Source organism: Enhydra lutris, unplaced genomic scaffold (genome assembly GCF_002288905.1).
Source record: "Enhydra lutris kenyoni isolate GAN:26980312 unplaced genomic scaffold, ASM228890v2 scaffoldscaffold13, whole genome shotgun sequence".
In the NCBI taxonomy this organism is placed as follows: Eukaryota; Metazoa; Chordata; class Mammalia; order Carnivora; family Mustelidae; genus Enhydra; species Enhydra lutris.
In genome coordinates, this window is record NW_019154097.1 from 49966789 (window position 1) to 49988257 (window position 21469).

The 21469-nt window shown below is 52.5% G+C and overlaps 2 protein-coding genes across 4 annotated transcripts; one reads left to right on the plus strand and one right to left on the minus strand.

Moving 5' to 3' along the window:
* Window positions 1–23: 23 nt before the first annotated feature.
* LOC111145873 (BUD31 homolog) lies at window positions 24–7325 on the minus strand. 3 transcript variants are annotated; one of them, XM_022501157.1, is made up of 7 exons: window positions 7241–7325; window positions 6098–6220; window positions 5893–5974; window positions 5544–5664; window positions 2124–2246; window positions 1738–1904; window positions 24–270 (listed from the first exon to the last, which is right to left on the minus strand). In XM_022501157.1, the coding sequence occupies exons 4-7, from the start codon at window positions 5635–5637 to the stop codon at window positions 220–222; spliced, it is 435 nt and encodes a 144-aa protein (XP_022356865.1). In that variant the 5' UTR covers window positions 5638–5664; window positions 5893–5974; window positions 6098–6220; window positions 7241–7325; the 3' UTR covers window positions 24–219. The 3 variants fall into 3 exon arrangements, with proteins under 3 accessions (XP_022356865.1, XP_022356864.1, XP_022356863.1); XM_022501156.1 differs by lacking the exon at window positions 5893–5974 and having other exon boundaries at window positions 6093–6220; XM_022501155.1 differs by lacking the exon at window positions 5893–5974 and having other exon boundaries at window positions 7241–7324.
* Window positions 7326–7649: 324 nt separating this feature from the next.
* LOC111146310 (PDGFA associated protein 1) lies at window positions 7650–18420 on the plus strand. The gene is made up of 6 exons (XM_022501810.1): window positions 7650–7722; window positions 10866–10957; window positions 12279–12386; window positions 14206–14327; window positions 16374–16525; window positions 17709–18420. Exons 1-6 carry the CDS (start codon window positions 7710–7712, stop codon window positions 17765–17767), a joined length of 546 nt encoding a protein of 181 aa, XP_022357518.1. The 5' UTR covers window positions 7650–7709; the 3' UTR covers window positions 17768–18420.
* The last annotated feature ends 3049 nt before the right edge of the window (window positions 18421–21469 follow it).

A 21469-nucleotide genomic window follows, 5' to 3' on the forward strand; every position in this document is an offset into this window, starting at 1 on the left:
GGACAGAATAAATGCTGGACGCAGAAGGTTTAAAAATTTTATTTCTACAAATCACGGCTGAGAAACACCAAAGCCTTTACACGTAGAGACCGTGCTCCAACTCACGCCAGGAGCACTGCTCTGCGAGAAGAGCTGCTCCTAGGAAAGGGGGTGGCGCGACAGGCAGAAACCCACGAAGTCCAAAAGTTCAGGGTGAAGAGGGGTCTGGGCCTGAGGGCCTCAGCCGGAGCAGCCCCGGCAGCCGCAGTGCGTGCACTCGATGATCCGGCCCTGAAAGAGAGGACAGCTGAGATGCTACACTCCTGCCATGGGCCACCCCCCCCCACCTCCACCCCCAACAAGGTGGCAACCAGACATTCGCTGTCTACAGGACACTCCTCACAAAGTCTTCTGTGACAGATGCCCACACTGAAGCTACACCTCTGTGCATTTAATTTATGCAGTCACTGTACGTACCGGCCCCCAGAAGGGAAAAAAGTCTGTGAATGATTCTTTTGTTCTGTGAAGTGAGCATGAGCTACCCTGCAATGAGCTGGAAGTGGGTCCGCTACTGCTCACGGGGCTCAGGGCCTCTGGGCTGGGGAATGTTCTAGTAGAGGCACAGGGGCAGAGGATGTGCACTGGAATCTGAATGGCAGAAGAGTCTTGTCCACTGGGCCGGGTGTGCCCGGATGTCCGGCTGAGGGCCTGCTCAACAGAAGGACCTAGAGCAGTGGTTTATGTATATTTTCCTTTGTTCTATTTTTTTGGAGGAGCAAGACCCTTAACTAAATGCACAAGATCAGATGGTGACAAAAGCGGGCTCTACTCTGGCCACAGGGCTGGGGCAACACCCCTGATCAAATGCCACTGTAGAATCCCGGGGTGAGGGGGGTGTGGTGGCTTCCGCCACTCTACCACCTCTCCCTGCCCCCACCTGAAAACCAGCACCCAGATTCTTCAGGGGAGAATCTGATGTCCTTGGGCCCTCATTTGATGTCCACTCCTCCCTGACTTCACAGACGATTCAGGGAGACAGAGCTGCCTGCTGAGGTAAAGCCCTTGGCCCAGAGCTCTACAAACTAGAACTGGTCTGCAAGGGACTGGTGATGAGGCACCTGTGTGAAAGGTGGCCACCAGGGAGGTGGGCAGCCCCGCCTGACAGCCCGGCTTGGCCCACCACGGTCAGCCAAGGGGCTGCCCTCAAAGGCCACCACAGCCAATGTCCTAGGAACTACCTCCCTCCCCCTGCACTTCCACTTCAGAAAGGCTGACGCCGTCAGCTCAGCGGCTGCATACGCAGCACCATTCCTGAGCTGCCCAGTCAAGTTTTAGAACAAAGTTCTGACAGAAGAAATACGATGTAATACATCTGAGGAGAAGGCCTGGAGAAAAGCGTGCCTGGGGAGAGCATGCGAGGGGAAGGGCAGGAGTGCCTGCTGACCGGCCTGAGCTCCCCCGACTCAGCCCTCCCCACCACTTTGGGGGCAGGTGTCCTAACCCCCAATTCCTGTGTGAGGACGGAATTCAGTAACTTGCCCGAGGGTGCAGTGGAGTTGGCCCCCAGACCTAACACATGGCAGCTGCGACACCGCCTGGCACGGACCACACAGGAGAGGGACTCACTCCCCGGGGCATGGCCAGCAGGACAGCCAGCAAAATCGCGTTCAGTCCCCTGCCGCCAACTAGGGCAAACTTCAGAACTGAAAAAGTGACCTCAAACTCGATCATCAGCCATTACAGGGGTAGAGACGTTACCACTTCTAGCTTGCTTTTGGGGACCCGGCAGATGCAGTTTGTTCCAAAATTGGTGTCCCGGGTCTGAATGCAGCGCAGGCAGCATAAGTTCTCATAGCCCTGCTTTTTCCATTTTGCTATCAGATTTTTATCTGCATAGCCTTCTTTAATGCAGTATTCGTAGAGTTCTGTCAAGAAGAAGGGAAAGGGCGTCAGACCGTGGTATCACAAAGCTGCCCCAGCCCATCACTACTCTTCACTAAAAAGACTGTTTAGCCAACGCTGACCCCTCCCCACTTTTTTTACCAATAAGAAAACTGACATTTGCTGAGGTTGCAAGAACAGGAACCATTAAGTAAATGTGAAAGCTACTCAAGCTGGTGAGCCGAGAGAATTGAGTTCATTACCTCTGCTTATGGCTTTCCTCTTGTAAAAGAGGTCAAAAATATACCGCGTTTTTTGGTGATGGATCCTGAAGATAGGCCACAGAGATTCCACTTTCCTCTTTCCCTCGTGAGGTTCTGTTTCAGCTGCGGAAAAAAAGGTGTGTGTTTGTTTTCTTGTGGCAGGCAGTGGTCACTGCACAAGATACAGGTTTTTTTGTAAGTAGGGATAAAGTATCAATCCTACTTCATACCCTCTAGCTTGGCTATCATCAAAAAGACAGTCACAGGGTTGAGGATGCAGGAAAATTGGACCATAGGCTGCTGGTGGAAATGTAACATGGTACAGCCTCTCTGGGGGACAGTCTGGCTCTTCCTCAGGAAGTTAATGTTACCATATGCCCTAGCGGATCTCCTGCTGGGTATACAGCCCAGAGAACTGAAAACACACGTGCCCACAAAAACTCTCCTATGAACATGCGAACAGCAGTATTCACAACAGCCTGAAAGCAGAAACAATCCCGGTGTCCATCAGCTGATAGAATGGATAAACAAAACCCCCCACAGCACGGAGCATCATCCAGCCAGAAAAAGAAACGACCCGCTACAACACGGATGAACCTTGAGAACATGATGCCCAGTGAAAGAAACTAGTCCCCAAAGCCCACCTACTAGATGACGGCCTACAGGGACAGAAAGTGGATGAGTAGTTGCCTCAGTCTGGGAGAGCTGGGGGGATGCGGGAAGGGGCTGACTACCAAAGGGTGCAGGGTTTCTTCAGGAGGTAAGAAAACACTGAATACCCCCTAACACCGTAAGGGCACATTTTACAGAACAGGACTTCTATTTCAATAGAGCTGTGACTTGAAAAAAGATAAAGTAAGCCACGTGATTTAAACAGGACTGTTTGAAGTGCAATTCTTTCCGTTAGCAGCTACAAGTTGATCTTTGCCTGCTACCTCCACTACCTCCACTCAGTTTTTACAGCAGGGGAGAGACGGAAGGAGTGGTCAAGAAAACTGTACCTCCATTCCTCTAACTTTGGGGCCACGCTATTACTTGGGATGTGGAGTTCAGCTCCACACACAGGATTCTGTGATTCAGGCAAAAGGCAGGTGTTGCGGACTGAGCAAGTGCAGCCTGTGTGGGCTGAAGGCCTGCCCTTCAGGCATAGCAGTGGGGCAGGCAGAGCAGCTCTGGGGACGGTGTTCCAGGGCAGGGAGGCAGACTGGCCCCCAGGAGTAAGTGGTAAAGTCCACAAAAAAGACCATGCAGAAGGGGACGTGGGGGCTGACATTTTATACAGGTGCTCGAAGAAGGCACAACGGGGCATCTGATCAGAGTCTGTAAGAAACAAAGGGGGTGCTGGGTGAAATGGGGGAAGGGGGTTACATGAGCAAGCTTCCAGTTATAAATAAGTCCTGGGAAATGGTGACTACAGTTTACAATACTGTATGGTATATTTGTAAGTTGCTAAGAAAGTAAGCCTTAAAAGTTCTCACAAGAAAAAACAAAACTGTAAGATAATGAACCTTAAATTATTGTTCATCTTTTCATAATACAGACATCAAATCACATACAGCTAAAACATACAGTGTTTTATGTCAGCTAGATCTCGATTCAAAAGATAGGGGCAAACATGCTTATAGGGCAACTGGAAATAGAGCCTCCCTCCCCGTGCTTTTGTCATTTCTCAATCTTTAGATCAGAGCAGCACTCCCATTTTTAAAATCCCTTTTGGACCCATTTTCACAAGACCATGTGAACATTCCTGGATGTTGTTTTATGCAGGTCTGCACACAAAGTGGAACACAAAGTGGAAAACTAGACATACGGGTGCCCTGGCATGGACTAGATTTAGATTTTTGCCACTTGGCTAATGCCAAAAATTTCAAAAGAAATGGCCCATTAACTTCAAAACCTCAGCAACAATTCTTTTAAAGTGTTATTCTTTAAAAATCTAGCTAAACATCGGACACCTGGGTGGCTCAGTGGGTTAAGCCTCCGCCTTAGGCTCCCTTAGGCTCGGGTCATGATCTCAGGGTCCTGGGATCAAGGCCCATATTGGGCTCTGCTCAGCAGGGAGCCTGCTTCCCTCTCTCTCTGCCTGCCTCTCTGCCTACTTGTGATCTCTCTGTCAAATTAATAAATAAAATCTTAAAAAAAAAAATCTAGCTAAATGTTCATTATGCAAGTGTTTATGCTTGATCTTTAACTAATTTAAAATTCTTTTTTTTTTTTTTTTAAAGATTTTATTTATTTATTTGTCAGAGAGAGAGGGAGAGAGAGTGAGCACAGGCAGACAGAATGGCAGGCAGAGGCAGAGGGAGAAGCAGGCTCCCTGCCGAGCAAGGAGCCCGATGTGGGACTCGATCCCAGGACGCTGGGATCATGACCTGAGCCGAAGGCAGCTGCTTAACCAACTGAGCCACCCAGGCGTCCCACTAATTTAAAATTCTTAGAAAAGCAACCACTTAGGGGCGCCTGGGTGGCTCAGTCAGTTGAGTGTCTGACTCTTGATTTCAGCTCAGGTCATGATCTCAGGGTTGGAAGATCGAGCCATCAGTCGGGCTCTGTGCTGGATGTGGAACTTGCTTAAGATTCTCTCTCTCTGAGCCCCCAGGCCTCACGCTCACTCTCTCTTAAAAAAATTTTTAGGGGTGCCTGGGTGGCTTTGTTGGCTGGGTGTCTGCCTTCAGCTCAGGTCACAATCCCAGGGTCCTGGGATCGAGCCCCATGCTGGACTCCTTGTTCAATAGGGAGCCTGCTTCTCCCTCTGCCTGCCACTCCCCCTGCTTGTGCTCTATCTCTCTGACAAATAAATAAAAATCTTAAAAAAAAAAATTTCTTTTTTTTAAAAAAGCAATTGAGTAAGTGGTCACACTGTGATCATAAAGGCCAACAGATGCTCATGGCTTCAGATAAGATTTCTAAAAACACACTATACTGATTCATCAAGTTCAGGATCATACAGCATTTTGAGGGAACTGAAGATGGCCCATTCTGGAAAACTAGTAGATAATGCAAAAACAAAGCGATGAAACCTGTGTCAGAGACCAAGAAAAATCTGGATAAAACTCTTACAGAAAATGTGAACATGAAAAAGGACAGGATTTTCCAAGTAAACATATTTTGTAAGACTCTAAATATGTACCTAACCAAAACAGTAAATAATTAGAGGTAGACTACTCGATCTTTATTCTCGAAGATTTCTGTATCAAAGTTGGCCCCAAAATGTCTTTGAGGACCTTTTCATTAGTGCCATCTTATTTTCCAGAACTCTTAATATTCCTGAGTTAATAAGCAAACAAAACAGATCAGTGTCTAGAGGCCACAGTGGCGTGTCTCTTCCAATATGATACTAGAATTTCTGCCTGCCCCCTGGAGACATCAAAGCCTGTGACTCTTAGACGCTGCTCACCCAATTAGAAACTCCCCACTTACCTTCTCTCATCTTTTGATCTAATTCATCCAGCGTTGGTTCGATCAACTCCCAACCATCTGGGGGAGCTTTCCGACTCCTTTTCACTTTGGGCATTTTTTCTACAAGATAATTTGCAAAGACCTGGAGGAGGAAAATTAAATGGATTTGTTTCTGAACTTGAAATCCCCAAAGGCCTTCACCAGCCACCCTTTTGGTGCACATTCCCTTCCCTAAATCTGTTTCCTTATCCGTAAAATGGGAATACTAGAAACTGCATAGAGGGCCATTGTGAAGATTTCATTATAATTACATGGAACATGCCTGCATTAAATGTGTTTAGTAGATTTTCCCCATTACCTTTAACATCACCTATGAGCCTGGCCCTATACTGGAAGTTGGGAACAAAGAACAAACAATAAGACACAACTTCTGTCATTGGAAAGATGACATTCTAGCAAGGAAACAGAAAGTAAGAACGTAATTATAATACAATGTGAGAAGGCCTATGGCTGGGAGAGCCGAGAGACCGGGGGTTTAAAAAGGAAAAAGATGGTATAAAGCCAAAGTACCTTACCGTCTCTTCCCAAGAAGTCTAACAGAAAGACCTCTGGTCTCTTCAGTTACAGGCTTAGGTTCTTGACCAACTCTACCAATTACTCTGTGACTCTGGGGAGGTCGCTTCCCTTTCAGGTCTTGTCTGTAAAATGAGAGGAGTGAATTAGCTGGATTGCAAAGAGTCTTTGAACCCCCCCGCCCAAAAAATACTACATAAAGGCAAGTCAGATAAAGCCCATACAACAGGCCAGCACAAATATACAAACATTTTTCAAACCGCATGTCATTCCCTAGCTGGCCAAGAGGACACAGGTTAATTATCTCCTATTTTGAAGCACAGCAGACTCCTCTCTCCCAAACATCCAGTCCCTCCCTTCCGTGGGATGCCGGGCAGTTTACAAAATCCTCCCCGCCAGCATACAAACATCCCCTGGTTCCTTTCATGAATTCTCCATTAGCAACCTTACAGGTGAGGAATGAAACTTCTAGAGGTAAAGTCAGGGTCGCAAAAGCTGAGAACTGGCAGAATATGATTCTGATGGGGAGGCTCCAGACTCGCTAATCAGTGGTCTTTGCACAGGTCTCCCCTATGCTGAAGCTAGAGATGGCCAGAATCTGGACCCTGTCCCAGCGCGCACTGGCGAGAAGACAGAGATACGGGATGAGCACTTTGCTACGACCCAGGGAAATTCGTGAGCCCTGGTCCATGTGTTACCTAGGGGGAGGTAACAGGTAGGAAGCAACTAGATCCAGAGGCGTCGGGCGGTGTTAAGAGGTGGTAGCGCTCGGGAGAAGAAACGAGCAGAAAGGCGTGCGGAGCGAGGGAGAGAAAACGTTGACAGTGGGGATTGTAGGAGAAGGCTCCTAGGGACGACGGCATCTGAACCGGGCTTATAAGAACAAACAGTATTTAGACAGAAGGCGTTCTCAGCAGAGAAAAGAGCGGGAGAAGCGGGAACCTAGAAGAGAACCCCAAATCTCCCATTCTCTGGGCAGAACGAACGAGGCGCCACCTCCTCTCGGGAACTCACCCTGACCTTCCGCTCCAGAGGCCCGAACCCACCCCTGGCCAGCCGCTCTGATCGCTGCTGGGCCAGTGCAGACCTCCGATTCCTGGCCCTAGCCGTTATCAAGGTACTGGAGAACACAGAAAAATGCTCACCCGAAACACCGTCACCATCACCCTCCACCTCTCTACAGACTGCTTCCGCTTCCCAGGTGATATCTCCAGGGTGAGGTCCTCGCGGAGCCCCTCCCCACCTCGCGCGGAGATTGCGTCATCTTAGGTGTCCGCAGTTTTGCCTGTATAGAATTTTACAGCCGCTGTTGCCTTTTGCCTTTGCATCCCGCGGGGGGGACCGGCAGGCTCACGCGTCTCCCGGGACCTGGGGGGACCGGAGGCTCTGTTGCCTGGGCAGCGTGTAGGCGAGCCTGGACTCAGGCGACGCCCGGGACAGTCTCCGTGCGCCGGCTTCCCTGAGGTCCCCAGCCCTCGCGGCGGCGGCGGCGGCGGCGGCGGCGGCCAAGCGCTGAGAAAACTGGGCCGGGCGGAAGAAGTCGAGCCCGAGGTGTTTCCGGTTCCGGTGTCAGTTCGAGGCGCCGCCGCCGCCGCCGCAGCCGCAGGAGCCGCGATGCCTAAAGGAGGTGAGGGGCGAGCGCGCGTGGCCCGCGGGCCTCGAGGGGCTGCCCGAGTCCCGCTCCCTCTGTTCATTCAGCCCGCGGGCGTCTCGGAGAGTGGCGTAGAGGGAGAACGTCCGCGCCGGCTGAGAGCCAGGTTTGGGCCTCGACGCCCAATTGTCCGGTTGGAGAAACTGAGGACCGGAGTGGCCACGAGCCACTCCTTCGTGGGTCTGGGGAGACTCGGAGGCTCCGGGTCCTCGGCGACACGGAAGGCCGGGTTTAGGGCGCGCTTCTCCTGGCTTGGGGGATCTGGGGTTTCCTCCCGCTTCTAGGCTCGCCGGGGACTGAGTCACCGCGTCCCGCGCCTGTGCCGGGCCCGTCTGCCTTGCGCGTAAAATGTGGGCCCTCTCGAGCTCTGGGCGAGCCGGGCCTGACTAACGAGACCTAACTTGATGCTCTCGAGCCTGGCAGAGCTAGCTTGGACTGCCCCTATTCGGTAGTGGCTCCATGTGTGCTTTTTGAGCCAGTCGCTTCATCTCTCTGTCTGGGTTTTCTCATTTTGCAAACCGAGCTTACGATTGTACCTACCTCATAGTACTGGTGGGAGGCTTGAACTAGGTAATCCACGTGGAGTGCGTATTACAGCGCGGGGCGGTCGTTAAGTGCCCATTAAGCATTATTTGTAGGGTTTTGTCAATTTCTTGGCCAGGAAAATAGAGGATCCAGGGTAGACCAGTCCTTCATTCTCTTCTCCCTAAGAGTCAGAAGTTTTTGATTTGAAGTCTGGCTGTGTCACTGTCTAACCCCATGGCCTGGAAGAAATCACTTAGTTCCAGCCTGTCTTTCTCATCTGGAGCACCTGGCCAATAACCCTTCTCTTGGAGCTGGAGATATAGAGGTCATAAAAAAATAGAGCACTCCAAGTGCCTGGCTAACTCCTGGCACAGAACAGATGTTCGGTTAATAGTGGTAGCTCATGTGTCATGTTGGTTAAGATGCTTCTGCCCACAGGAAATCTACTTGGAGTTTTTTCAAACCTAAATGACTTCCTGATTTTTACTTGCAGAGATACTGGGGTTTACAGAGCTGAATCCATTTAAACTTACCTCCCTACTGATTTCATCTGTGGTAGGAAGAGCCACGTCTCTTCCATTTTTCTCATTCCTGTGTTCTGCCAACGGGGGATGCTAAATGAACCCTTCGGGGTCCAGAATTTTGGTTCTGAGGATCCTGTTTCATAGACACTTTGAGTCAGGGTTGGAGATTACAATTAGAAAATCCTGAATATCTTGGTTAAGTGACTTGATCTTTGGCTTGTGAAAAGCTTCATGGCAGATAAGATTTACATTTCTTGCTTGTGTTGATTTGCTTGAAAAGCAAAGGAAAGGCCTTTTTTAATTTTCAAGAATAAAATTCCCTGAGAGAAAAGAATGCACTCTTGTTGGCATTGTGTAAACGTGAAACATTTTTTTAAAGGCAGGAAGAGCTTTTGATAAGAGTTATGGTAGGCCAGACTAAGGTCAGTCTCCCCTAACCAGGTGTGTAGGATGAGAGCCTACAGTAGCCAGTTTTGAGTTGTGACTACTGCCTGGAATATTAAGAGGGCAAGAAAGGGTGTTGGGTTTTTTTAACGGCAAGCTTGATCTCTCACAATAGGACTTTCATGAGCATAGACTGAGACACCCCTGGGAACCCAGGTAGTCATTAAAAATGGGTGGTGTGGTCTGTAGCAGCCCAATTACAGCTCTGCAGCTGCTGTCTAGGAAGTAGGAGGTGGGTAGTTGTGCTACTGTCTCTGGAGTCCCGAGAAGCTCTGGCTGGCTAATTACAAATTCTCTGCACTCAGTGAGACACTGGAAATCAGCTGGGCCAAAGCTTCTAGAAGAGGGGATGGATGAGGCCACAACCACGCCAGCATCCTTCAGGACCACCAGAGCAGGTGCCATCCTGCTGTAAAACTGGCTGGTGGCTTTAGCAGGGTCAGTCTCTTGTCCTGGTGCAAGAGGATCGACTGTAAAACTGATAATCTCAGATGAGCTTTAATTTACAGTTACATTTTTTTTTAAAGATTTTATTTATTTATTTGACAGACTGAGATCACGAGTAGGCAGAGAGGCAGGTGGAGAGAGAGGAGGAAGCAGGCTCCCCGCTGAGCGAAGAGCCCTATACGGGGCTCAATCCCAGGACCCTGGGATCATGACCTGAGCCGAAGGCAGAGGCTTTAACCCACTGAGCCACCCAGGCGCCCCTTACAGTTACATTTTTAACTGTTAGAAGGTAGTCGGCTTCATTTTCAACTTTAACTTTCCCAGCTGTGCGTCCTACTCTAAGCAAAAGAAAGTTTCCCATAGGTTTTGGGTTTTTTCTTTCTACCATACCATTTAGGTGAACCTGGAGTATTTTATTATATTCTGTGATGTTTACAGTGAATCACTGATGTGGTCAGTGGCTTTGTTTTTTTTCTCCTGCCAAAATACTCTGTTAGAAAAGTAACAAACGTAGCATACATTTCTGTAGTGCTTATCCAGTGCTGGGCACTGTTCCAGCAGATTTACTAAGTTAACAGATTCGTTCTCATGACAACTCTAGGAGATAAGGACACAGATGGAGAAATGGAGACTCAAGAGGTTAAGTACCTGCCCAAAGAGAGCAAGTGGTAGAGCTGAGATTTGAATCTTAAGTGTCTTGTCTGTAGAATGGGACCAGCTGTCACTCCTCATAGGTTTATTCTGAGGATCAGATGAGTGCCTGGCTGTGACGGAACATTTGCAAGTAAAAACCCCTGTAGTCATAGCAGGGATGTGAGTGTTAATATGTTCTGACTGCATTTTGGCCCACCGTGTTTGGATTCTAAGGGTCCAGGGGAGTTGGCCAGTTATTATGTGCAGTGTGCCCTCCCCCATACCCTCCCCTCAGGTCTTATTTGTAGGAAGCTACCTGCAGCACACAGTTTGGAGCTGCCTCAGGTGGTCACGTGTTGCTTCTTTTGAACGTGTGAAAGTAGGAGAGTGTAGGTTTGGGTGATGCTTGGTGAGGGGTGGGGGGGTGGGGGAGGTCTCTGCAGCCTCTGATGAGAGCACCTCAAGCAGGACACAGCCCCCTGGGGCCCACAGCCATCCAGGAAGCCGATTCCTTCCCACCTTCCTAAACTGCCAATCATTGTACAGGGAGAAAGGGAGGCCACAAAGGCCGGGCAAGGCAGTACACAAGCCCTGAGGAGATCGACGCACAGCTCCAGGCTGAGAAGCAGAAGGCCAGGGTGAGTACGTGCCTGTTCAGGCCACTGGAGTGGCCCACGGTGGTTCCATGCCTCTATGGCATCCAGAGAGGCCAGGCAAAGACCACCTATTCCCAGGGAGAAGTCAGCACCTGAGATTCAGGGTGGAGGGTGGGGCATGGACAGCAGGCGGGTGTCCCAGAACAACCGACAGTGAAAAGGAGAGCCATCTTCTGGAGTGAATCCATTAGAACTTTGTTCTTATAGCAGTGATCGCCTTAGTGGGTCTCTGTTCTTAGTCCTGTGTTCCTGCCTTCTGGGAGCTGTCCTTCCGCCAGCCTCAGCCCATCCACAGCTCAGGCTTCCAGCAGTCCCCATTTGTTTGCTCTAGGCATGCCAGACCTCTTGCCAGACCCAGCATGATGTGATGCCCTATCTTCCTACACCTCCGGCAGGCAAAGTACTGTTCGTTTCTGCAGACCTTGCTGAACGTCATCTCCTCTGTGACTCTCACTGATGGTCTTCACCCTTCCCTATCTACTCCAAGCTTAGGAGTTCACTCTACTCTGTTCCTGCAGTGTTATTTCCAGTCTGTTGTCAGGAAATAGAATGTTTTCATCATCATTGATGTCCACATCCCTGACTACACCATTAGATCGTCTCCTGGATAAGGGCCACAAAGAGCACAGTTAGGCATGATGAGTGACACAGCTGTGAAGTGCCTGGGACCCCCCTAGAAGGGAGGGGCCGCATGTGGCTGGGAGAGAGGGGAGGAGGGCTTGAGGGAGGAGCTGGCAGCTAAGCAGGACCTTGGAGAATGTGTGGGCTAGTGCTAAGGCAGGAGGACCTGCTGTTTTTGTTAGGCATATTTTGGGTAGGAAAGCAATAAAGGTGGAAGGAAGCAGCATGTTGGGTGTTGCGTTAGGAAGCCAGCGCAGCGAGGCCTCCGCATGGGCAGGTTGGAGTGGCCGGCCTGCCACTGACTGTGGGAGTGGAAAGCAGGGAAGGACTTGCCCAGGAAAGCAAGTACCATTTGGCAGCTGTGTGTGGCAGCTGGGGAAGGAGGAGGGGAGCTGAGCGGGACTGTGGTTTCCAGCCCCACAGCTGAGTCTTCCTGACCCTGGGAGGTGAACTTCTCATGGAGAAGGGCTTTCATGCGGTGGGGCCGAGTAGATAGGCTGCCTCTGACCCAGGTCCCCTTCTAGGGGCCAGGGTCGCAGAGTAGGACCTTGTCCTGCTTGGTCCCAGCCTTCTGGGGGGCTTAATTTTTCTGGGTCCACAGTCTGGAGGTGGTGGGAGCAGGGGTCACAGTCTAGGGGGTTTGTGCATTTTTGATTTTGCAGGTTGTCCATTTCTGAAACAGGAAGAAGAGGAGCAAGAAGAAGGTGGAGATGGGGCTGCAGGTGACCCCAAAAAGGAGAAGAAATCCCTAGACTCAGATGAGAGTGAAGATGAAGAAGACGATTACCAGGTACTGCGTTTGGTGGGGGCCTGGGACTTGGACTCACTCAGTCAGCAGACGTTGATCAAGTGCTTGTTGATCACCATTTCTAGTTGCAGATGCGGACAGAGTTCTTGCTCTTAAGGGGTTATGTTCTAATAGGGAGTTACAAACAATAAGGAAATAGACAACAATTTCAAGTAGTGGCAGGTATTGTGAACAAGTAGTAGTAGTAGTAGTAGTAGTAGTAGCAAAGTCGTGTGTGGTGAGGACGCAGCGTTTAAACTGAGATCTGAAAAACAGGCTAGATCCAGGTGTGTGAAAATTATCGTGCAGAGCAGTCAGGGCGGCTGGATTAGCAAGCTCAGAGGGCCTAGGGTGGGAACAGGAGCAGCAGGAGGCTGCTGGGGGCGTGCCTTCGTGGATATGGAGAGGAGTGGCTAGGGATGAGGGAGGAGCAGTTGGCAAGGGCAGCTCCCATGTGGCACTTGAAAGGGTTTGGGTTTCACTGTTGTGGGTGGGGGGGCAGCTGGTGGAGGCCTTGAAGTGGGAGGGAAAGATGACTAGATTTGCTTTTAAAAGGTGGTTTGGGGGTCGCCTGGGTGGCTCAGTGGGTTAAGCCTCTGCCTTTATCTCAGGTCATGGTCTCAGGGTCCTGGAATCGAGCCCCGCATCGGGCTCTCTGCTCAGCGGGGAGCCTGCTCCCCCACCGCCCCTGCCTGTCTCTCTGCTTACTTGTGATCTCTCTCTCTGTCCAAAAAAAAAAAGTGGTTTTGTCTTCTCTGCAGAGAGTAAATCGTAGGGTGCTGAGGTTATAAGGGAAACGGCAGTAGGTCTCCGTACAAGATATTGTGGCTTGTGTTGGGATGGTGGCAGGGGCAGTGGAGATGAGTGGGCAGATTAACACTATGTTTTAAGAGTTGGGTTCATTGGGGTTTGCCGAGAGAAGGAGGCATACGGCTGTGGCCTAAGGATGGTCGGAAGGAGCAGGGTGCACGAGGCACGTTCACGTCACGATGTCACTAAGCAAGTGGAGGCATTTGCACGTAGCTGGATTGGACATTGGTGTCTGGAGCTCTGTGTCGGATTGACTGCTGTTTGGAAGCTGTCTCCTTGGTCACTTAAAGAGAAAAGCAGGGGTTGACAGGGCCTGAAACTTGCACCCAACCTGCTACATTGAGGACTTGAGCTCTTGGCTGAACTTCCTCCAGGGGAGGTAGAAGGGGCAGGTTCCTCGATTCCATAGACTGTGATCTCATGGCTCATTCTCAAGTCACTTAGGTCCTGTTAGCCGGGAGGGCTAGCAGCTGGAAAGCGAGCTGGAAGCGAGCTGGAAAGGGTCCTGACGTCCTTGGCCCGGCCTGCATCAGGGATCCAGCCGTGCTTGTTGCCATCAACCGTGGGATTCCATGGAAAGCTGCTTGGGGCGGGGGTGGGGGGGGTTGCTGGGCTTGCAGTGGGGACATAGTGCTGTGTGTTGAGAGCTTGTGAGTTGGGCTTGGACTCTCAGCTCATCTGCTGTCTACTCCCTGGTTGGCGTTAGGCAAGTTAGTTAGTCCTGTGTCTGTTCTGTCACCTCTGAAACGGAGAGAATAATCCCCAGTTGCTGGGACTCTGCATAGGTTGGGCTCTGGTCCTGTGCAGTCGCTGTCTTTGTACCTCCCAGGCTGCTGGAAACTCTGCTGAGTGCTGTTCCCACTAGGAGGCTCAGGCTGAGCATCGTGTCGGGACAGGGCTGGAGTAGGAGCTTGTCCCTGTCCAGGTGGGCTGTTGGGAGATGGTGGGAGTGGCCCTCAGGGGCTCTGCAAGACCCGACTTCTTCAACAGCCACATTCCTGTCCTGTCTTAGCAAAAGCGCAAAGGCGTGGAAGGGCTCATTGACATCGAGAACCCTAACCGGGTGGCACAGACAACCAAAAAGGTCACACAGCTGGACCTGGATGGGCCCAAGGAGCTTTCAAGGAGAGAACGGTAATTTCTGCTGCTGGGCCTTGGGACCTGGGCCCTTGGACCAGGGACTGGCATGTTGGGGGTGGGGTTTGGGGGTGTTTGAGGCCTAGTTCCCCTGCCCTTGCCTCCTGGGCTCTGAGGTTCCCAATGGCTGGGTTGGGGCTTCAACTTCAGCCTTTAGATTTGTTTCATCTCATTCTCTAAAGGCTCTATAGAAACTTCTCCAAAAACACAAAAATAATTTTTTCTCACCATTAGGAACCCAGCAGGGAGAAACAGAACAACAGATTCAGACTTAAATGTTGCACTTGAAGTAATGCCCAGGGATACGGAGGGTTCTGCTATGGCCCCTTCCACCAGAGCGCCCAGCTCCATGGATACTTCCCCTACCCCAGCCTGATCTGACCATTGTTGGCCTGCATTCTCTGGTGTCACTGCCAGGGTGAGGTAGAAGACAGCACAGGGCGGAGAGGTCTGCTGTTTGCTCCTTAAGTCCCAGGTGGAAATGGAGCTGCAGACAGCTTCCTCTTGGGTTGTGTGAGGGTCTCGGTCCAGTGCTGGAGTGCTCTGCACAGGGCCGTTCCTTGACAAGTAGTGCCGTAACTCTGGATGGGCACCAGCTGACATCAGGGGCCTTACCAGAGGTTGAAGTCCTTTAGGGAAAGCTGTCCTATTTTTCTTTCCTTCCTGGGCTGCTAGGATTAAATCTGTCTTCCTGTGCTAACCCCATGAGGACTGAGGAGTCTGTGAAAACCCCACAGGGAAGGCTCACGGGCTTAGGGTGTGATTAGAGGCTGCTAAGGATTCCAGCCTTCCAGTAGGTTCCTTCTCACCAGTAAAAAGGGGGTGCTTTTGTTACCCCGGCTTTTTGAGGTTGCGGAGTGAAAGCCATAAAGGCCAACTTCCTGCCTGGCACTTAGCCTTCACTGAGGGGGCTTTGCAGAGCTTTGGATAGCTTTGCTCATCATCCCAGATGCCTCCCGGGCATACTTCTCACCACTGGCCCCCCACCGCCAGGTTGGCTCTCTGCTGCTTGGCTTAGAGGCTCCTGGCTCTGCACCTACCTCCCAGGGTAGGACCTGCTGAGCTAAGAGATACTCTAGTCTCATCTCTGTGGCATGTGTTTTTCCAGAGTCTCCTGGGCAAGACATCTGCTTATCTGACTTCTGGTGGCTGGCCATCTCTCCTGTCGGGCCAGGTCCCAGGCTTTGTTTCTTATTAGCCAGTGTAGTGTGCTGTGAAGGCCCTTGGGAGGCCAAGTCCCTCCCTCGGGCTCCTGCTAGACAGGACTTCCCGGCCCCTCCTCTAGTACTTGGCTTTTCCAGGAACCTGGTATTAGTGGGACCATCCAATAGCGCAGTGAAAAGTGTGCTCACTCCGGTTCAGAATCTCAGGCCTGGGAGGACGATCCTCAGAGGGAAGCTCATGACCATCACCTCTCTCTCTGCCTAGTGGGCCGGTGACTGACACCTTTGTCCTGTGGCAGTCTAGCTCTCATTCCCACACCCTCCTTAGTGGGGGCTCACACCCCAGAGGGCAGCCTCTTGCACATCTGGGCTGCCCTGATTGAGACCGTGCTGTGTTCTGTTGACCTGTGATTGGGTGGGCGTGGTTCCCATCTGTGGCTCCTTGGTCCACTCCCTTCTCTGCCCCTCAGAGAATGTGATTTCCAGTGCCTTCCTTCTCTTGCTCATCTTTGGACACACTGTTCACTTGGTATTTGGTCCACCTTTCTCACTGTGGACACCAGATCCTAGTCAGCACCTCCCTTCCCCCCAATGTGGACATTGTTTCCTCTGTGCTAAGCTCACACCATCCTCTGCTGTCTGGGAAAGCTGCTGCACCACTCAAACCTCCTCCAGCCCCTCAAGTCTGTCCATCAGAGGTCCAGCCCCGTGCCTCTGCTGGTTTGGTGAATGTCCATCATGGAGGGGGCACGCAGAGCCAGGGCGCCTGCCTTCACTTAGGGCCCGGGCCTGAGACTTGGCTTCTCTTCTGGCTCCCACGTTCAGCTCAGCTGATAGTGGTAGGGAAGATGTCTCCTCTGACACCATTTTATCCACACAGAGAAGAAATCGAGAAGCAGAAAGCAAAAGAACGTTACATGAAGATGCATTTAGCTGGGAAGACAGAGCAAGCCAAAGCTGACCTTGCCCGGCTGGCAATCATCCGGAAGCAGCGGGAAGAGGCCGCCAGAAAGAAAGAAGAAGAGAGGAAAGGTAAGTCCAGAGCTCGTGTGGCTGCCTGACTAGTTCCAGGCAAGCCACCAAACCCTGCACTTCATTGTCCTCATTGTGTGATGGGATGGGGTTGGATTGTTGAGTAGAGACCCAGCCTGCGTGTACATGCGCGTGCCTTTCTAGCTGTCAGCGGAGGTGGGTGTTCCAGCCCCCCACGTCCTAGGGTGCTGGGAGGGTCCAGCAGCAACCGGGATTCAGACAGGGCTTTGAATCTGAGCAGAGCTCCGTGCACAGCAGCTGCGGAAGCCTCGGGGATGCAGCTAGGGCAGACCTTACGAAAGTGGGACGGTCCCGCTAAGTTATCTGGTGCCTTGTTGAGTGGGGAGAGCTGCCTCGGGTAACCGCTGTCCACCTGACGGGCTTGAGAGGGTAGGGCAGGGTGGGCTGGACCTGATGGTGCAGACCTAGATGAAATCTGACCCAGCTGGTCCCTCTTCCCGCATGCTCCCTCTTCCCGCATGCTCTCCCTCTTCCCGCATGCTCTCCCTCTTCCCGCATGCTCTCCCTCTTCCCGCATGCTCTCCCTCCAGTGGGGTCAGAGGTTGGTGGCAGGAGCTGTGGGGAGTTGGTCTGGTTTATAGGAGCATTTGACTCATGGCTTCCCTCCTCCTGGTCTTACATACCCTTTGTACGTGTGGGACCACAAGAGCCCTTAGGGATCTGCTATCCTGCCTCCTCCCCAAATCACAAGGAAACCGAGGCCCAGAAGGGGGAAGCCAGCTGCCGCAGGGTTGTCACCACACTGGCGATAGCCTGCTGTCCCAGCTCCCCACTGGTAGCTCTGGCCTCACAGTCCCCAAGCTGGAGGGCCTCAGCGTGTTCTTGCTGATTGGAGGCTGCAGCACCCACACGGAGAGGGTGTGATTGCGGGGTTCTGCTTGGGGGTGGGGTTAGAGATTCCTCTTGGCCCAGTAGGTCATGTGGTGGGCCTGTGTCGGGGCAGCCACCCGGACGTGAGGGGAACGTCTGGAGACCAGGGTGCAGTGGCTCCTGCAGGAACCCTCTGCTCCCTGAGGCTGTTCCTCCTCTGCCGGCTGAGCCCACTGGCCAGTGTTTTCTGTGGTCTTCAAGACCGCTGGTGCTGTGCTCCCGGGGTGCGGGGGGCGTGTTTGGATCCCGCGTGGTTTCACCTTAACACCTCTGCTTCCCTTCCTGCCCTCAGCAAAGGATGATGCGACTTTGTCGGGAAAACGGATGCAGTCGCTGTCCCTGAATAAGTAGCACGGCCTGCGGGAGGAGGCATCAGGGACCGGCCGCACCGCCAGGCCCTCTGCCGAGCCTCGCCTGCCCCGTCCTGGCGCCGCGGCAGCCCCTCACGGCAAGGAGCCCCTGCAGCCGGGGGCCTCCTCTTCATCTTGGCACAGAAATCGTTTGGGGGGATGGTGGGGAGGGCTGGGGGGAGGGGCGGCTGCTATCTGAGACAGAAAGATGCGGGACAGCATTTCCTATGTAACCATTCGAATGTTTTTGCTGTTTTTAGAATTCAGAACTCTTGTTGGGGGTGCCTGGGAGGTGGGGTGAGAAGAACTTCCATTTGTCCTGTAGGTTGCACGGTAGGGGCTGATTGTGTGGGGGGGGCCGCTGACAAGTTTGCGACAACCAGCCCCGGTCTGAGTTGCCTGGGTGCTCCCTCAGAGGGGCTGTCGTCTGGGAGCCCGTGCCCTTGGGTCCCTGAGGGTCATGGTTCGTCCCCAGCAAGTCCCCTCTGCCCTTCCCCACCCCATCCCCACCCTTCTGGCCAGTGCTAGGGCCCATTCTTAACCCTCCCCATTGATCATTTCAAGAAACCTCTGTTTACTGTGCAGCACCCAGGCAAAACATACTCCACAAGTCCAACTTGTATATTTGGCAGATTAAACTTGACGTTATCGTAATATTTGTTCTGTGATGCATTTTTGGGCCCTTGTGCCTGGGCCCTTTTCACCCAGCAGGGCATAGTGTTGCTTTCGGGCAGGTCCACCCCACGAGGTTTGGGTAGCACTCAGCTGCGTGTGGGGACCGCTCCCTGGGCATCTGAGCTGGGAGAGACCTTGGGGTACAGAGTTAGTCCCTCCCGCCCTTTAACCCAAGTGTGGTGGGCCCTAAGCCAGAGTGGCCAGGGACCAGTCTACAGTCCACTACAGCAGCACCACGCCTCCCTGCCTTGCCCTCCAGGTGCTCTGGTGTTCACAGTCTCAGGATTTCAGTGCTGGGAAGAAGCATGATTGCCAGGCATGACCTCATGCCATCCTTACCACCCTGGAAGGTGGGGATGGCAGCAGGGAATCAGGCTTAGCACCATCATGTGAGCCGCCTGCAGACTTGGCCACTGTGGCTGTCCCTTCTCCCACACCCCTTCCTCGGGGGCACTCCACCTTGTGAACACCAGCATCCTTTGCGCATGGTCCTGAGAGGTCAGCACCCGGTGCCAAGAAGGGGTCTGGCCTGTGGTCAGAAAGATTTAGTGGCAGAGATGGAATTGGGCCCCTGACTTCTAAGGACTCCTGCCGTGTCCCCTGGGCTTGACCATTCTGGAGCTCAGCAGCCCCAGGAGCCCCTGAAGGGGTTCCACAGCCGCCAGCATCTGCAGAAAATCCCTGACCCCGGACCTGAGGAGTGGGACTGAACCGGAGTTTGCCCAGGACGGAGGCCGTGCAGCTATTTCAGGTCGGTGCTGTGAAAATGAGGTTCTCTGAGAAGACGAACAAGAAGGTGGTGGCCGTCTGGAAGTTCATGGACAGAGTACCCTGTTGTTGGCCCTGGGGGCTGCCAGCCGGCCGAACTGGAGCCGCACGGTGGTAAGGAGGCGGCCTCTAGCGTGCTGGCGGCCAGGGGTTTGCAGGGGTGGCTGGGCCGGCAGGGCTCCATGTGCCCAGGACTTGGCCTTGTCTGGCTGGACCTTGGTGTGAGACTGGAAGCCAGGACGTCCCTACCGAGACCAGAAGCCAGCCTCTGAGTGGTCATACAGATCTCACCGGTGTACCTGAGTGACGTGTCAACAAGACTTGTGGCGTGAAGCATGTCCTTCCCTGCTCAGCTAGCGACCGGATCCACGTCCAGTATCTCTCAGCAGGTGCCCCTCTAGCGGGGCTTGGAAGTCAGACCTGAGTTTGGATCCGGGCTCTGCTGCATCCTGCCCATGAGGCTCTGAGGAGGTAACTTTTTTCTCTGGCATTCAGTTTTCTCTTAGGGGTAACAAGGCCGTTCTTTTTTTTCCCCCAAGACATTTGAGAGAGAGTGTGTGCATGGGAACAGGGGCAGAGGGAGAGAGAATCCCAAGCAGGCTCCGCACACAACCTGACACAGGGCTCCATCTCATGACCTTGAGATCATGACCTGAGTCGAAAATCAAAGATGCTTAACTGACTGAGCCACCCAGGCACACCAAAGCCTTCCCACAGTGGGGAAACAATGACTCTAGTGTATTAGGATTTTCCCAGTTGTGTTCTCCTCTACTCACCCAGGTCATCCCAGCTCCTCCCTGTCCCTCATCCCCTGTATCCTGCTGGTCCCCAGGGCCTGTGTTATTCCCAGTCCCCTCACACCCACACAACCGTAGCAGCAGCTTCAAGTCTCTTCCCATTTTAGTGGCCTGATTCCCCAGGATCCCAAGGACCTCCAGGAACTGGTCTCTGGGAACCTTCCCAGTCTTACCACCCATCTCATCCCTGTCCTGCACCACATCAGTCCTCTAGCTCCTAGACAGGTCAAACCCTTGCTCAGCCCTTCCTTTTTTTTTTTTTTTTTTTTTAAGGTTTTATTTATTTGACAGAGAGGTCACAAGCAGGCAGAGGCAGGCAGAGAGAGCGGGGGAAGCAGGCTCCCTGCTGAGCAGAGCCCGATTTGGGCCTCAATCCCAGGACCCTGAGATCATGACCTGAGCCGAAGGCAGAGGCTTAACCCACTGAGCCACTCAGGCGCCCCGCTCACAGCCCTTCTTGCATGTTATCACTTGCCTGGAATCTTAACTCCGTCACAATTCCTCCTTTTCTCCCCCGACCCCAGCACTGGGTTGTCATCAACTGCCAGAGACTATGAGCTGCTTGTCCCCTCCACTGTGGGGTGGGGTGCAGAGGAAAGCCCAGAAAGCCTGGCCAGTGGTCCTGGTGTCCACTGGTGACCTGTCCATCACAGAACAGGGCCCTCCTTCCCTGATGGGACTTCCCACCCGTTGCAGGAGCCCAACCCTATCCGATCGTGTCCTCTAATGTCTTTTCCTTCTTCTTAGAAGCAAAACATTGAACGTGTCAGTTTTAAGCCAAGTACTCTGTCTATAACAAGGGCAGACAGTTGACATCCACGAGGCCTCTGCAGCTGAACAAGAGCATGCTTGCTGCTTGTCCCGCTCGTCAGGGTCTCAGAAGAACACGGATATCCTGGGGCCACTTCTCAGCCCTGAGGTGAGCTATTAAAAAAAAAAGGTATGTGGACACCTCCCTGGCCTTCCAGGCCCTGACAACAGTCCAGTCAGCCCCAGGACCAGAAGGTCACTTAACAGAGGGCTGGTAGGGGCTGGGGAGGCCTTGGCAAGCATTTAGAGTGAGAGGAGTTGTGTGGCTTGTCTCCTGGATCTTAGAATTTCTGTCTTGTGATTTGAGAGTCAGTGGGGGCCTCTTCTGACTGGGGGCTGTCCTGAGGGAAGGGCCCTAGAGCAGTCCAGGAGAAGGCGTGTTTGGGTGCCCTCCGTCCTGCAAATGTAAGGCCAGATCTGTGGATGTAACTCAGTACCTGGCCGTGACTGAATAAACAGGGACCTGAGGAGCACGTGTTAAACAGAAAAGGCCCTCTGAACAAAACAGGAACGGGGGGAACTGTCTTAGGAAGTGGTGTGCATTTATCAGAAACCAGCTGCAGACATCAAGCAGAGAAATCACTTTCCATTAAAACCCAGAACAGCCTGGAATGTGCAAGTCTGGTCTGGGAATCTGACTCCCCAGTGACAGG

Coding starts and splice junctions, on each gene's coding strand:
- LOC111145873 (XM_022501157.1), bottom strand. CDS start 5,637: ATGCCCAAAGTGAAAAGGAGTCGGAAAGCTCCCCCAGATGGTTGGGAG. Junction 1,905..2,123: donor GAGGAAAGCCATAAGCAGAG/GTAATGAACTCA, acceptor TCTTCTTGACAG/AACTCTACGAATACTGCATT. Junction 271..1,737: donor CCAAAAGCAAGCTAGAAGTG/GTAACGTCTCTA, acceptor CCTCTCTTTCAG/GGCCGGATCATCGAGTGCAC.
- LOC111146310 (XM_022501810.1), top strand. Junction 10,958..12,278: donor CTGAGAAGCAGAAGGCCAGG/GTGAGTACGTGC, acceptor TTTCTGAAACAG/GAAGAAGAGGAGCAAGAAGA. Junction 12,387..14,205: donor ATGAAGAAGACGATTACCAG/GTACTGCGTTTG, acceptor GTCCTGTCTTAG/CAAAAGCGCAAAGGCGTGGA.